At 39.5% G+C, this 17,716-nt stretch overlaps 1 protein-coding gene across 3 annotated transcripts in view; it reads left to right on the forward strand.

The window, feature by feature from the left end:
* Positions 1 to 17,716, forward strand: part of rap1gapb (RAP1 GTPase activating protein b) — a 106,275-nt gene that overhangs the window by 19,759 nt on the left and 68,800 nt on the right. The window contains exon 1 of one of the 3 annotated variants that reach the window (XM_068705411.1): positions 537 to 559. The exons of the other annotated variants lie outside the window; for them this stretch is intronic. Within the exon in view, the coding sequence (XP_068561512.1) occupies positions 552 to 559 (8 nt within the window). The 5' untranslated portion in view covers positions 537 to 551. Of the gene's footprint in view, positions 1 to 536; positions 560 to 17,716 lie in introns of those variants that run through there. 3 annotated transcript variants of the gene reach the window in all.

Here is a 17,716-nt window from a genome sequence, read left to right on the forward strand (position 1 = left end):
TTTGATTTGGAAATTATAGTGACTTTTTAATTTATAGTCTGTTGCTTCTGAGTTGATGTGTCATTCTAGCTGTAAGAAATCACTGTTTTATGTGTATGACCCATGGGTAAAGACCTAAAGACAGTAATCATCATAGCTGTCTTTTGTCTCCTGTTCTTTCAACCATTATCCATCCTGAGCCGCAGCCATGAACTGTATGCAGAGCTTTGACAAGTTTTCAAGTTCTGGATTATTTCCAATACTACAGTTGAGTGCCTCTATTCTTGTGTTATCGACAGTCATGGTAGTGCAAGCCACTTCAGTAAACAAGAAAGCAATCTGTATTGGTTTCCTCTGTACTTCAGGTTGAATAATTCATGACTTGGCCTACTGTCAGCTCGGGTTTATGAGTGCAAAAAAAACTGTATCCTGTGAAGAATGCCACGGTTCTGTTACCTTTTCATTGAATGCTTAACAAGGTGGATGATACCCAAGGATCTGCCTCCATCATCACGGACCACACAGGAAATCACATCCAACCCAGAACCATAGAAAATCATTGTGGTATTTTAATGAGTCCGTAAGTGATGCAGATGAATATTTGAGTGAATTAAGTACCCCAGGCCTTTGGCTCAGGCCCCTGCTTAAACATGACATGCACAAAATGAATAGTGTATCGCTGCAACTATAAGGCCTTTTTGAATAATCTTGGTATCATTATAAGCACTTTTTTCTGCATAGGTGTAAGCATCACTATAAATATATTACTCGGTATATGTATCTGAAGATGGAACACAGCATAATTGAAAGATTTAATTTCCACCTAACATAACTGTTCACTTGTAGAGGGGAAATCCCTCTGGAGTGATGCAGTTGTAAACCAAAACCTTGAGCAAACCATATCACAACTTACAGCATTACATTTGCACAGACTGATGCTAATAAAGTGGAGCATAGAAAATAAGGCAGAATCTTCAAATCAGCCATTTGGGTTCTCAGGTTTGTTTGTTTGTTTATTTATTTTGCAGGGACAATACACACCAATCAACAGTGAAACTGTAAGTGAGCCAGAGTTAGCCAGAGAGGCTAGTTTTCATCTGCTGTCCCCAGCCAGATGTTTGAAGGCTGCCTAAAAATTACAAAATTTCAAATAAAAATAGAATTAAAATTCATAGATAGACAGTAACGTATAGACAAAACCAATACACATACAAGCAAAAGAAAAGTGTACGACACTCGAGCAGAGCAGACATAACAGACATAACAGGCTGCAACATGCCTCAGGCAGAACAAACCCACCTACAGTACAAGCATATATATAACACTGAGGCACTTAACATACACATCAAAAATGGAAAATAGCAACACTGAACAAGACAAATGCACATATAGGCAAAACAAGCAGGCAGGGCAGATAGTACATCAATGCTTGCACAGGTAACTGTAAAACTCACTAAATTCCATTAACAAATCACTATAGGTATTAATTCCATCTGAATTCAACTGTGTTGTGCTTTGTTTTGAAAAAAATAGCCTGTTGTACCCATTCAAAGAGAACCATAACCCACAGGTCTATTAGACCAGCCCGTGGCTGTATTGAAGGCCGTTGCTTTAGGATGAGTGCAGCACCACAACTCATCCACTAGATGGCGATAAATACTGTATTTTCAGATGCAAGGTTGAGGATAGGCTGAACTATGCCGGAGGTAGGCCTTGTGCAAATGCTCCTCCATGCCATGCAAATGAATACAGACGGCTGGAATCAACAGTAGCCATTAGTAGCGTTGATATGCCCCCGGACACAACTTTTGATCACAAAACAGGAAAGGTAAGAAGTCATTTATGGTATGGCTGAAAGGGAGGTTTATTTTTTTCTCTTCTTTGGTTGCTGCATCAGTGAGGTTTGGTCATGGAGAGATAAGACTTATTTGGAATCTGTGTATTCTCAGCTTTCATAATGACATGTTTGTATGGGTATTTTTGCTGTGTGCTTATTTAGTTGCTTGGCGTTGACTTGTGTTGCGTTTAGGTAAATATAGTTATCAAGGGCCTTTAGCTGAGCTTCTTCCCGTTTTGTGGATATGGAGGATAAATATGTTGCTAAATGTTTAATATGTCCTTTTCTGATTTAAAAATCAGGTTTAATAAGGGGTTGCAGTTTACACTTTTGCCATTGTGATACTTGAACAAACAAATACAGTTGCCTTTAGGCTGGACAGTATTACATATATCACACCTGCATCATTTCACTTTCAAAAAGTAAATTGTCTGAATCCTACATAATACAATTGTGATTTGCAAGATCAATAGTGTCTTCTAACCAGACATCTAATAAACCTAACAGCTCTGTCTGAAACCTTTAACCAGCCACACTCTCATTTAATAAGGACAAACATATAAGTGAGTGAACATGGGAAAATAAATCTCGTGCTAATGTATTCACAGTTATAATTTTGCAAACAAAACTTCTTTGTGTGTTTTGAACAAACATGGCATCATGTCAAGGAAATAAATTAAAATATTCTGCAGAAAATTTGTCGACCTGACAGCACAAATCTCAGTTGGTTTACACATTGACTCATTTTCCATCCTCAGTTGACTAGTGTCTAATTTATCCATCTTTGGTTGACTTTGCAGAGAAAGCAGCTATTTCACGCTCAGTGAATTCCTCTCGAGAACTCCTGTGTGGAGGGTTATGACAATACAGCAGATCTAAAATCTCCTTTGTTTTGTTATATTTCCTTTACTGGCTCCTCATTGTGTTCCTCCTTCTCCTCAAAGTCTACCTTTGCCCAGTGCTAGGTTGTCTCTGTCTATCCCCTGGCTGTAAGTAAGTCAAATCTCTAACCCTTGGGTCAAAGAATGATGTAGTATAAACATTGGTAGCAGAGGATTCAGCTCGTAGCCAGCAATGACAGATGAGCCTGTCAAGAAGGGCATTGCATGTTCAGGGCTACATTAATCAGTGCAGGGTCACCTTCATTGCCTGTATTTTCCACATACCCTGGAATCCCAGTTACAACAGGCAACACACAGCTAAATATGACACCAGCTCAGTCTTTTCACTGTGCAGAAGACACTGTTCGGTTGAGTGGGTGCATCGTGTTTCCTATTAAAATAGTGGTTGCGAGTTCACTTTTTGTAAATGGCTTTCAGAAAGTCTTGTTGCAGACTTTTGGATGCCACACTACAAACTATGCTCGATGTGTGTGTCCCTCAGCTCAATAAAGACACACCTCCCTGACATTTTGGCCAACACATTTGTTCCTGCTTTATCTTGAACGTAAGCTGCTGGCTTGAAACTTAAATCATCTCCAGCAGATCAATTAGTTTTGTGGTGTTCTTGTAAGAACTCTGTTACTATTTGATTCACTGTTTGAAAATGAAAGAATTGGTGCAGGATCTTATCAGGCCTTTTGTCAATTTCTGTCCATGCTTTCGTAACCACATGGTTTCATTCATTAATTTCAAAATTTTCTTTTAACACAGCAGCTGGCAGTCTTGGGCAACGGCTCGGATCAGTTTATTGAACGACTCTCTCTTGAAGCTGTTCATTTGTAAGCCATTCACATACATTAGCAACCACAATTTTGTGTGCGATGCATCGTGTGTGCCCCATATAACGATGTTGGCTTCTTAGTGATCCAACAACATTGTTGAAGAGCAATACGAAAGTTTTGTTTATACAAGTCACTTTGGAGTTATCAGTGATTAAGCTGAAATCATCATTGATATTAATTTATAAATGTGAACGTAGTCTCTCGATATTTCTACTTTACGGACACTTTGGACCAATAACTTGAAAAACAAAAGCCTGGCGCAACAACAAACATATTGAATCACCTCCTTTCCCTCAGTACCTGGGCTTTTCTTCCTGACAGACTCACCTCAGGCCTAATAACACAACCTAGTCTGTTTTCCTCTGTTTTAGGATTGTAGTATCCAAAGAGACCATTGTATTAGACGTTCAGCGGACAGTCAATCCGAATCTATACCTTTACTGGCTGAAAGCAGGCGGCAACATCCGGTTCAAAAATAGTGAAGCTAATGCTGAAGTGCCCTTCTTTTTCATAGCCATCATCCATACCAGTCAACAAATTATGGTCCCATAGAAAATATACAATGAAGCAGGGTATGCTTTAGGGCATGGCTACAGGTTGCTACCACAGTGTTGTCCAGTCTGGGTGTTGTCAGGGTTTTTATTTTAAAACTTGACCCCTTTCCCAATGTGTTTTCAGTTCTTGAGAGTTAATTGTAACATTATGGTTGTCGAAAAATGTCTTATTGAGCTTGTACTTAGTGACCCTCTCGTGTCACTTCTTGTTACAAAACAAAAAAAATGTACAACCAAGTTGTCGACGGCCGAAATGCCGAAGTCAAGGCTTCGAAAACGTTATTCCACAAACCAATGAGTGACGTCACAATGACTTTGTCTACGTCTATTTCTTCTATACGGTCTATGGCTGTAAGACACTTCAGAGTAAAGTGTCACTACAATGGTGCTTGCAAAATGTGAAATTTTCAAAAGTGAAATCTTGCATTACAAAACTTGACAAAGCTTTCACCCTAATCTAGTGGAATCATTTGTTCCTAAGTAGCTTGCTGAATGACTCACTTCAATGCATACAATGAACAACTATTTATATTTCCCATCCATGCCGTGTTGCTCTCTGTACGATCACTAATGTTGCTGTTTACTTAACTTGTGTGCAGCAAGCAGTGAAATAGCTGTAGGATGTGTTTTTCCTAATTGCAGCCTGGTTGTTAGAAATTGTGGTTGTGCTGTGACTCAGCAAGGCTTGATTAGAAATATTCAGACAAGATGAAATGTCTGCGTTTCACTTTCATCTTATCATTATATCTGATTTCATCTCATCGTTCACGCAGACATCTTGTTGCTCACAACGATTATTCGACTGCCTCATCCTCACACACTGTTCCTGCTTGCTCTCAATTTAACATCTATATTCAATTTTTCTTCATGATAAGCATTAGTCTACAATCACTTAATGTATCACTGGTAATTTAATTACTACACCATGTCAGTCATACAACTGTTTTTTATGCTCCACTATGCAGCTGCACTTTTCAGTCTTTCATTAAAAAGCAATTATGGCAAACTCCCCCCAAAATGCTTTATTCAGCTATTAATAGCTATAAGCTATTCAAACCAAACAGTTGTCTATATAGCCCATGACAATAAAATGAATTTCTCCCCGACAATGTTTAACAAAGTCTTCTAGCGGTGAATGGATATATGGATAGTATTGCCTGTCAGCTTACAGTGGCCCTTCATGGCTCTGAGTTAAACTCATCACAGGCTCCACGATGCAGTGCTGATTCGTCTCTGATGAACATTGCCTGCTCCAAAGTTACCCACTCATTTTGATTTCATGTATTATCTTTCAGTGCTTTTCTGAGGTTGCAGAACCTTGCGTCATCACAAGCCAAGCGAAGCAAATATAGCTTGATGAATGGATGGATGGATAGATTTTCACTACATGATTATCACAGCCCAAATAATTCAAAATAACAATTTTATTATGATACCTATATCAAATTAATTATAACAATAATGCTTTAAGTGAAAATCATCTTTAACTTTGTTTATGTTCTATTTTGTCTCATTTTTGGCAAATGAATTACACTCAAATATACGTGAGTGTAGTAAGTGTTAATAACTTGATATCAACATTTCATTTTTAAATATCCCGGTTATCATATCACAACACCCCTAATTTAACACCGCAATTCTCCCGCTTCTTATAAGGATTGGAATCGGAAGATTTAATATTAGTTAGGAAGTAAGGTGGCTGAGAGCAGGAATAAGTCCTCTGGACGTTCAAGGAGATATCCCTCCTGCTGAGGTGTCCTTCAACACTGAATCTGTTTAATTAGTCACCTAGAGACTCTGAGCTGCTCTCTCTTATTCTATGTGTCTCTATTTCAAAGTATTTATTTGAGCTTCCATGATAATGTATTGGAATATAAATGGAAATGTTTTCCCTGGAGGGTCTGTGCCAAGGTGAATATCATGAAGCAAAGATGAAGTCATCATTATTCACGCTTCGTTACATAACATATGTGACATATCACATAGTGTCATATTACAAAAGAGTGGATGATGTACAAACAACATAACTATATACTTCAAAGGATCTAAATAAAAAACAAAGTAGCAAATATACATTCCAGTCATTGGAGAATGAAAAATAATTCTCAATAAAGAAAGGGTGGAGTAAAATATTCTACAGCACACGGTAAGACAACGCTCTGCCAAAGTGTCTGATTTCTTACTAATATTTGGAATGATGAAATAGCCTGCTTGTTGTGATCTGGGTTTCCTTTCGGGAAATTAAGGTCTTAGGTGTTCTGCCAAGAGTTTTGTAGGTGATGAGTAGCAGTTTGTTGTCTTACCCTGAAAAAGAAAACCAGTGAAGTGAGAACAGATTCTGTATTATTCTGCTCAATGTTTTTGTTTCTAAAATTCTAGTGGCTGCATTGTGAAAGACCTCAGAAAAGTGACAATACTCAAGTCTAGATGAGATAAATTGAATGTAAAATTTAAAAAGGTTCAGTTTTTTAATGAATTCAGCATAATTACATCAATGCTGATAGTGGTATTTGAGTGATATTTTTTTCAGGAAGAGCCCCAGAACAACATAAGTGACAAAACCCTATCTCGGCCGCATTAATTATGATGGGGCAAAGGAGGATGCCAGGTGACTTTCTTATATAAAGACAAAGTTTGCTTCGGGAGGAGGTTGGGTCGGATGTGTCAACAAAACATCAGACAATTAAAGAAGACCTCTGTCTGTTTCCGATTTCCAACTTAAAAAAAATAAAAAATCATGACCCAGATCATTCCATAATCCTAACCACGTTTATCATTGTCCCCATGAGGACGAAGGTCCCCTAACCATAAAGGAGAGGTTTACAATATTTATATAGTCAGGTGTCTGGATGAACATTGAAACATGTTTTGCTCGCTATAATAATTCCTTGTTTTCATACTGGCTACAAAGAGATCTCTTCATATTGTGTTTTCAATGCAAAATCCACAGTGCTTGTTCTGTGCAAAAATTGATTCTAAAGTTTATCTGAAGCTTATGTGAGGCTTCAGCAGTCTGAGTCAGTTACATCAAATGAATATCTTTTTCTGTTTCCAGTGCCTTTCTTTCGTGCTATGCTGCACTGCTATGGAAACAAGCAAAAAGAAGGAATTGTCTTCTAAAAAAGCCTGTCAGTTGATGGTGAATATTGCCAAGTGGGAGCTAGTACAATGGAGAAAAAAAAGAGTGGTTCTAAGACAGATCCTTGGGGTACCCCGATATGAAAACCACAGAAAGAGTTGTTGTAAATAACAGCGTGCGTCCTACCAAGCAAGTATGAATGAAACCATGTGAGCATTTGTTTTAGTGCTCAATAGCAAGCTGTCACAGCTAAACTCAAAGCTCACTTGAATATTAATTCTCTGAACAGATGTACTCGACCATGTGTATTCATATACTGCTGTGACATCTATCTCGCTGCATGTAATTTCCTTAAGAGAGGTATTAAATACTAGGTCAAATTGTTGCATCGCTACTTTGCATGTTGACTTAAAAACTTCTCTTTTATTCAGGGACCCTGTTTCCAAGGATACCTTGAATTTAAATTTGATTTAATTCTGAATTTCTCCTCCCCTTGTCCCCTTTGTTGTGACCTTGTGTCGCCCGTCATCCATCATTCCAAAACACAGACAGGCTTTGGTTCTGGTCTGAAAGGTGTGTTAGAGAGGGGGGGTTCTCGTTTCTGAACACCGTTTATAAGAAATAAAAAATGACCAAGAGCCCTTCCTCTCTGAAGCATGTGTGCATTCATGGATTGCAAGCATCAGAGCTGCAGATAGTGACTGCTATTTCTGAACAGAAACTGATAAAGTAGGTTTCTTTATCATACAGGCTCCAGAAGGACTCGTGTGTCTTTGTGTTTTTTTTCACACCAGCTGGCCTTAGGCTGGCTGTTGGATGATTTTTACCCCCTTTTTAATTGAGTGAAATCATAATTCCTTGCGTAGTAGAGTGGATTCCAAATAATATTTGTTCTCCCAATCTGAGAAAGCAAATAAGAGTTACATCATGCTCAGTTGTTTTCCCCGAACCAATTTGAAAGAAGAACTGACATTTTAAGCTTTTTGTTGTATTTCTAAACCTGAGTGATATTTAATATTGCCTATCATACTTATGGATGTGTTCTTCTAATACTCCGGTGTCCTGTGGCTGTCCTGTGAGTTCAATTTTCAGACTTCTTGTCGTCTCCTCATCGGAGCAAGCTTAGCAGTTCCCAGCAGGAGTCTGGGGGCCCTCAAAGGGTCAGGGCCACAGCGGGGATTGGACAGTACCAGCGTTGTCGGATCTGAGGCAAATGAAGGAGCTGTTTTGCCCTTTGATGCTGCAACTGAAGTCGAGGGCCAAGAGTATGAAGGCAAATCACTGTCAAAATCCGAGAGCGCAAATGAGATCCACACACAAATCAAACAGCCGCGTTGTTTAACTTTGACGAGCGCGAAATTCACTCTTGCGCGAGCGAAAGTCCGCTCGCAAAACTTTTCTCTGTTCACTCGCGAAACTTTAACATGCTCCCTCGCGAACCTTTTAGCTGCTCACTCGCTCGCAGTTTTTCTTTTTGACCGTAAGTGGGCGGACCCAGTCTCTACATCTAATTGGTTACAATCCTCGTCTTTGGATAGACCGGATATCACTGTGACACAGATTCAGATTTTCAGATTGCACTACCTGTGCAGCAATAATGCACAGGTTATGCATTATTAAAAATAACTCTATTTTTTTTTAACTTAAATAGAGTTAAAAAAGGCTGATTTGTTTTGCTTTTAAACAGGTGTGTCAGTCTTTCATATTAATAATGTACATTTTACTGCACGAGTACTTTTACTTTCTGCACTTAAAGTACATTTTGCTGATAATAACATACTTGACTAAGGTTTTGATTGCAGGTATTTACTCGTAATGGATTGTTTCATCAGTATTAGTACGTTTACTGCAGTGAAGGATCTGAATACTTTTTCATCCACTAATTACTTGTCAGTGATTTAAGTTGGGCAAACAGTTAATATAGAAACAGTGGTCCCTAATCTTGGCTACAGATCCTTGAGCAGGTCCAAATTGTTGCTCATATTATATACAACTACATTATATCTCTTCTGTAAACACACCAGTATGATTAAATATGATAAGATCATGTTTTAATCAATTAAGATCAAAGAGCTTCTTTGAGCTGTTTGTCACAAGAGGTTTGACTATCAAACACACATTGTCTTTAATAGAATGATGAGTGAATTTAAATCAATCTGAGCAACTTGACTCCATTTACAAGAGAAACACATTTTGAATTATTGTATTTCAAAATGCTATTAACATAATTTGTATTTCATCAGCCTCTACAGTCTGAAAAGTTTACAAAACCTGTCAGACAAATGTAGAACATTCTACGATGTAGTGGAGTAGTGTTTAGTGGCGGATTGAAAACCACCTCTAACAGACCTGGCGTCTGTGTCAGAGTGATATCCGGCCAGTCCAAAGACGAGGATTGTAACCAATAGACGTAGAGATACAATGGAGACTGGGTCCGCCCACTTACTGTCAATAAGAAAAACTGCAAGCGAGCTAGCAGCTAAAAAGTTCGCGAGGGAGCAGAGTAAAGTTTCGCGAGAGGGACTTTCGCTCGTCAAAGTAAAATACTCATGGTGGATCTCATTTGCGCTCTCGGATTTTGACAGTAATTTGCCTTCATACAAGAGGCGTAGCGCAGTGTGAACACGGCGATCACACTACACACCGAGACTCTGTGCCACAAAGCCCATTCCCTCACCTTCAGCAGCTGCTTCACTCAGACATATCTCAGGGTTGTAATTTGTGCAAATACTGTTGTTGTGTGGAAGAAGCGTGCACATGTTCATGCACAAATATCAGCATTGTTAAGAGCATGGGTGTGGGTGTATGTTTGTGAGTGATCCATTTACAGTGGCCCAGTTAAACAGATTCAAATGAATTAACCAAATAGCAAACAGACACAGTTAGCAACTATCTGGTGAACATTGTGGAGCGTTTAGAAGCTCAAGAGCCAGATATGTCCCTCAGGATTTAGTCGAGACTGAAAATCGAGCCGAAGGGAGAATATATATTCCGCTGACATCCGTTGGACACAAACATGTTGTTTTTTATCTGCCGGATGTTTACATAGGCAACTGTCTGCCAACAAGTCAAAGACATTTATCAAAGACAATCTCAAAATTGGCATTTGGGGACGGTTAAAGTTGCTGTATTTCCATCTACCCCCATTGTTTTATAGTATAGTTTCTGATTAATCATTGGTTCTGATTAGCTCCAGGACATATCATTTAAACCAACCCAAGCCTGGAAAGCGTCGAGTTTATGAAATAAATGAGCTCATCATTGCCATGCCTGTTAGGACATAGTTCTCAAACTCATTCAATAAACTCCCTTCTAATTACAAAACAAAATGGAGCAATTATCTTTTCAGTTGCTTATTTGAAAACTAAATTAAGAGAGCTAAATAATATGGGATTATCCTCAGATAAAATTACTATCATTTATCGTGGCTTTAGCGTTACATGAAAAACTGTTTTGTGCACAATTCCATAGATATTTTCCTGTAATTTATCACAATACATAGGAAATAATGGATGTTGACTAGATTATTAAAATAAAGTTCAGTGGGTTTGAAAATGCAATGCAATGCAATTTAAATTTGCAATTACAGATTCACTTAATAGTCTGCAAGGTTAAGTGAATCCTATAATAGATCTTTCTACTGCTGCTGCTATCCATGGTGCTGAAAGCACTTCAGTGTCTTCTGAGTCCTGTGTTGCTGGGAGACATCACCATCCACACTTTCAGCAGGTCCATATGAGATGGCTCCTTGTCCTGCAGGCTGGTCACAGTCTCAACGTCTTCTTCAAATAGAGATGTCTCTGAATTTTAAATAGCTTGTAATTTGATTTCATTCACAGTGCATTTCATATTTCTCGGGCACAGCAAAGACAAACAAATCAAATGACATCCAATTGTTGCCCCATTTTAGTATTTATTAGGAAAAAACAACAACAAAGAAAAGACAAAGACTAGCCCCACAACTCTTTTGATGTAGTTCATCAACAGTAAATGAGTGTGACGTAAGGATAGGCTCAGTCTCTTAAGTCTGTTATAAAAATATACTTGCATTACAAAATGTTAAAAGAGTGATTGGTTGCTGTTATAGTGCAATTTCTGTTCATCATACTGGCCCCTGAAGTGATCCCTTTCCAAGTGGCTCCAGTAGAGGAGATGAGAGGCACCACAGTCCACATTCTGTGCACAAATGCAAATTCACCTGAAGCAGTCTGAGGTTAGCAAATTCCTCCACCTCTTACATTTTAGTCACACTTTGGGGCCAGTATGGAGAGCAGGGGTCATAAACTAATTAATTGATCAATTGATTAGATGTCAACTCTTGAATTAATACTGGTTGACATGTTTCTCAATTTTCTTAAATTTTATAGACCAAACTATTAATCAGTTAATCAAGAATCAACAGATTGATCAACAGAAAATAAAAATGTGTTGCAGCCCAAGGTCTCACATTGACAAATTGTTGACTTTATTACTTGAAAATGTAGTTGATTAATTGCTGATCAATCGACTAATGGTTTCAGCCCTATAGGCATTTAAGAAATCTCTTTTTGAAAGAATGACCGTATGGTATTTACATACTGGTTCTTCTGTATTATTGAAGGCATGAAATGCTTTTGATACATTAGCATTTAGGAAACCTGAAGATGACATGATTGCGTTACAATCTCAGATACTTAAATGTCATTACACTGCAAAGTGTCATTTGCATAGTACCAGTCCCCAATTAAGTGTTACATTGAACAAAAATCTCTTCTCTGATGGAGAGCTTTGCATTAGCAACCTCCTTTTTATATTCACAGCCACATCTTGTTGAACCATAAGCGTATTCTTCTGTTTCATCTGTCTTTGGGGGTTTCTTGAAAGTGTAAGAACTTGCGATCTGATAGCTTCAAAAAGCCAGTGCAGGTCAGATTGAAGTTGTTGACAGTGGACAGGCCCTGAGGTCTGAATGGATGATTATTTTGATGAGGCTGCATGATTAGAAATCTCTCCCTGCCTCCTCTCGGGTCCCTGTCGAGCTTTCTCATGTGGATAAATCAAAGTCAGCCCTTAACTGAGTCTCTGTTGCTCCTCTGTCTGCAAAGTCATTAATCCAAAGATGTGGCCCACGGGGCTCTCTCCTGCTTGACTCAATAGCTACATGAAAAATAAGCTGTGCTTCTCTCTTCCTCGCCTCTCCTCTACTTGCGGCATCTCTCTTTTATTCTTTCTAATGGGCTTCTGCTCTTGGTTTTTTTTACCCCTGAGGATGAGTTATGTATCCTGCTGGGGTCTTTTGGTGGGATTGTGTGAGTGTAGCGGTGCTGTGAATTGCTACACTGTGCCCTCACTCTACATCGCTCCAGGGGGAACATTCACCGAATCTCTGTTGGTGTGATTTGCGTCTTCATATCCTTCTTTGTCTCCTTTGCAACACGCTTGTGACTGTATAAGGGGTGCACAAAGTAGATATGAAGGCGACTGGATCCGGTCATGACTAATTGCACTATAAATATCCACATCCCAAACACCTTCTTTCTTTTCTCCCGTCTGTCCTCTCTCCATCTCCCTAATTTTTATTTCCTTTGAAACTCCCACCTCCCTCCTCTGTTATCATGCCCTGGAGGGGAGTTGTGAAATTCATGACGTTCAGATCTAGAAGGGCTTGGAAATGGAGGACAAGAATAGTCTCCCGAGTTTCTGCTGCAATCTGTCCGTCTTTGATGAGCAAGTTATACAATGTCAGCACCCCCCGATTATCTAGCTCCTGCAATTTGTGGCAGAGAGAAAGAGAATCTCATTTGTTGCATTTGCTTACAGAACAGTGGCTGCCTCTTCGGAGCCTGTTTCTGCTCCATAACCTCACAACTGTACTGACCAGTAAGGTGCGCACAGCCTGAAATGGAATATTGGACAGTGTCATGAAGATAAAAGGAGATACAATCTTAATGCTTTGTTCGTGATCTAGTGTGTCTCTTTGCGTTTCCTGCTCTCTTTTATCCTTGCAGTGAAACTGAATCATAGGCGGTAGACACTGGTGCTTGAAAGGCAGCGGAGTCTATCTGCTTGAAATTCAGAGTTGTCTGTGTCAAACAGAGCTCTCAAACAGCCCCTGAGACACTCAGCAGCTTGAGAGGAGGAAAAGTAGTTCCCCTGGCTAACAGAGAGGGGTGGTATTGCACCAAGTCTGCTTCATTAGTCCTTTACCTTCCTTTTCGTTTGACTTCCTCTTTTCTGTTTGCCATTCCTGCATAAAACCCTGAATATAGTGAGCCTGTTGATTTTTTCAGCTTCATAGGGAGTGGTGAATATACTTAATGCATTAGTAATTTGAAAGTTGCTCTTAAGGCCAAATACAAGTGATGAAAGTCATTGCTGTAAGATTGAATTTACTATTGATGATTTTGTGATTCTGGCCTTTACTGTTTGTTGCGTTGTAAAATGATCAAACCGAAAAAAGATGTGGTTGTGCCGCACGGAAAGTTTGACAAAACCAAAATGAAAACATAACTGTGGGCATTTCAGGCCACTGAGGCACAGCCTGCCTGTTGTCCTTGCGATCTAGTCAGGGGTGTAGCTGTGCATACAGCTGGTAAATATTGAATGGGTCTATGTGCTGCTTTGCTGTTCCCACAGGGGAGGAGCTGTACTGTAACTGTAATTGCTCTTTATTGGTCCCGAAGACCCACATAAGACGAGCTGTTGCTACAACTGAAAGTTTACTGACTATTTTCACCTGAGAAGAGTGGGGACGTCTGGACGGCTACTCTGTAGAAGAATGTGTTTATGCTAAACATGCAGTAAATCAGCTACTATATATTCAGCTAGTGGATCATGGCAGCGATCTGTTGCAAGTGCAGAGATGGCAACTGCAATGTGAACCACAACACTATAAGCCCTTTTATTATATATTTATTTATATGTTTCACACAGGATTTTGTGAGACTGTCGTGAACTGTCTGACGGTATGCTCCCGAGGAGGAATAAGAGATATGCATCATTCTGTTGCACTTTGAGAGCAATATCAAGAGCTGAGATCTATGAAGAACTTTGTGCTCTAGCGAATAATAAACACATGGGTGTATCAGACAGCCAGCGCCGGGAAGAGGTCCCACAGCAAGCGGCCGCACCTCACCCATGAGATGGATCCGTGGGGCAGACAGCGTTGACCCTACCCGTGGAGAAATTAGAAAATACTTTTGGTTTATCGTAAAACTGTGGTGGGATGGATGTCGGGCTGATTGTCAAATCACTTTGATTTAATTTGAATTAGGCTGCACAATGGTGGAATATGAACATGTTAGATGCATGGTTGATAATAGTAAACTACAGGCTATCATTTTTACATTTAATATTGTAAATAGGCTTGTTGATGTAATATTCACAAAGACTTCTTGCTCTATGAATGGGTCTCCGTTACGGCTGTACTGAATTGTTTGAAACTTCATTCATAATGTTGACATTTGAATTATTATTAATAACGTACAGAAACATTGCAATAGTCCACCGACTTCTCCTTCTCTTCCCCTCTCTCTCTCAAACCCACAAAGCGAGTGCAGCGGTGCTCACGTCTTTGCAATAGTCTCAGTCCTAAATAGATGTAAACATTTTCAAAATTCACAGTGTTTTTAACAAAATATGCTTCAGCCCATATTTGTTAATTTTCACTTCAAAGTTTACTCTCCCGCACGCACCTTGATTATCGGGTTGGTCTCACAGCACTATAAATTACTTTTTTATAACCACAAAATCGTTTTTTCCCCTTTTTTCAAGGTGATGACATAATTAAATATGACCACAGACATTAGAGGGTTCATTCTAAAACCTCAATACAAGCTTTGAATGTAAAACCATGACATGTGATACAACCCTAGTCTCGAGATGAGTCTCCTGAATTTGCAAAACTTTCATCTACAATTGCCATTTTGCAGCCTTCATAACTCTCTACTGGGAAAGAGACAGAAAAAGGCAAAACTCTTGCAAAAGTTAAAAAAAGTAAATAAGACTCCAAATCACAGAGATGCTGTTTTGCACAGCGTTAATATTATCACATGACTTCCGTGCAAAATACAGTGGAACATTTGTGGCAGAATTTTTCGGGGCAGTTCACACATGCACATGGCAGATTTGCACAGGAATAAGATCACAGATGACCTCTTACTAGAGGTCTCCAGGTAATACTAGTCCCGTGAGAAAAGGGATTTAGACCCTACCACTTAATTACCAGAACACACAAGGGGGACAAAAAGTCTCGTTGCTCAGCCTACTCAGGTGCCAGTCTACCATTTTAGACTAGAAACTTCAATGCAAATTTTCTTCTAGTCATAAGCTTAGTTTTCAAGTTCCTTGCAATTATTATTTAATTTCATTCTTCCTTCCTTCCTCCTCATAGTGTTTTCATCATTTTCCACTAGATGTATCTTCTTTACTCTGTGTTGTAACTGTGTCTCGCTCTGAGGGTGATCTGAGAGCAGTGTTTCAGGGTGGCCTGAACCCCATCTCACAGAGGGCAGTCTCTCATTACTGTCCCCGTCCTCCCATTGCCAGTCAAGTCCTCAAAGTCAAGGCTGACCTACTTTAGCCAGCCTGTCACGTCTCCTGAATGAAACCTGCGGACATAGACTAATTACACCAAGCTGCCCTTTCTCTTTCACCTGCCTCACACAAATGACTCTGGGTAAATAGCCTTTTTTTTTCTTTTTTCCTCTTCCCACATCCCCACATAGAACATCTTTTGAGGGACACGAGGGGGAAGGGAAAAACTGTGAAACAAGTTCATGAAACTACATTAGTTTAGCAACACTACAACTTTGTCAGCAGAAGTCTGAGTCTGGAGAATCATTCTGTTGGAGACATTTCAGTGTCATTATCAGCCGAGGAACAGGGGCAGGCTGACAGGAAAGGAGGAGCAGCCATTTGTGCCCACATTTCATGCCCACAGCACAATCAATCAGCATAAAAAGCTGTCAGATAAATTGACCATCAAATGTATGTCAATGGCACATACAAAAAGGGAATCATTTATTTGGCAAACTGTCAGTAAAAGCCTGAAGGTCATAATCCCAAATATATCACACAATACCCTATTCCCCTATTGTAAGTTGCTATGTTTGCCGTCACTTCATCTTAATACAACAGTATTGGTCCCAAACCAACTAGCGGTCCATTTTCACAAAAGAAGACTGATTGTTTTTACTTGTGATACAGAGTAGCCATGCATGGCGAGCGTCAACACAGGTCAATCCGTATCAATATCAATCAATAAAGGAGCTCAGTGTTTCCCCTAGGTTTACACTTAAAGGAATCATGGTGTTCATGTGTTTCTTTTAATGACAGCAGTCAATATAACAACTGATCAATTATTTGAAATGTACATTGAACTAAACATCAGAACATTTCTTTTCATGACAATTATCCACATTTTTGTCACTGCAGTGTATCTTTCTGGGCTTCTGGAAGAACATTTCCAGAGCCTCTTGATATTTATTTATGCATGTATGTATGTATTTATTTTAGTGCTGGGCAACTTAATGCGTTATCGCGATAACGCATTAATTAATTATCGTCAACAATTATTTTATCACGCATAAACACATTTTAATCACATTAAAATTATTTTGAAAGTCCGTTGCTCACTGGACTTCCTCCACTGACGGTGGAGGAAGTCTTCGGCAGACTACGTTGGATGCAGCGTGTGGGAGAAGTATAGATAAATAAAAGCAAGAAAAGCTAACAAATGCCACAGCGAAGTGGATAGATACAAACTGCAGGTCGGTTAGTGTTGTGGAAGACGTCGGTCTGAGGAACGTTCTTAGGATCGCAACGAATGACGGCACGTATGAGCCTCCCTCAAGACGCACCATCACAAGAAGACTACACGAGTTGTATGAAAAGGAGAGGACTACAAAAGCGACAACGTTACAACATGCACCAACTGTCGCTCTCACTGGAGACTACTGGGCATCGCTGGGTAACCATAATTACCTCGGAGTTACAGTGCATTATATTGATGAACAGTGGGAGCTGCATTCACATGCTCTGATTGTAATGAAAACTGAAGACAGACATTTTGCTGAAATGTGCACAGAACATTTTATTCATGTTGCACAGCAGTGGAACGTTTCAAATAAAGTCAGCACACTGAGCACAGATAAATATAACTGCTACTGTGTAAAGGGAATACTGCTGTTAAAAAGCACCTTATTTGTTTAAAGTGTTTGCAAACCAAATGTTATTGCACTTTTTCTCATATAGCAGTACTTTTAAAATAAGAAGTGCGCATTACACTACTTTTGAATTCATTATTGAATTTTGCGCATAACAATGCGATTAGTTGCGATTAAAAATTGTAATCTTTGCCCAGCACTAATTTAATTACTTACTTACTTACTTACCAAGATCAGTCTTGTACAGCCAGGGGGAGTATTTCCCCTCTGACAGCCAAGCTGGGTCAAAACCTGTCATCCGGTGGTGACTGGACTTTAGCTGGTTGTGGGGGTGGAGAGCAGAGCTACTCCGGCTGCTACTCCGGCTGCTACTCGCAGGAGAGTGAGTGTTTCCATCTT

This window comes from Cebidichthys violaceus, unplaced genomic scaffold (assembly GCF_023349555.1).
Source record: "Cebidichthys violaceus isolate CVI_PGR_0920_01 unplaced genomic scaffold, fCebVio1.0.p SCAF_117, whole genome shotgun sequence".
NCBI classification, from domain to species: Eukaryota; Metazoa; Chordata; class Actinopteri; order Perciformes; family Stichaeidae; genus Cebidichthys; species Cebidichthys violaceus.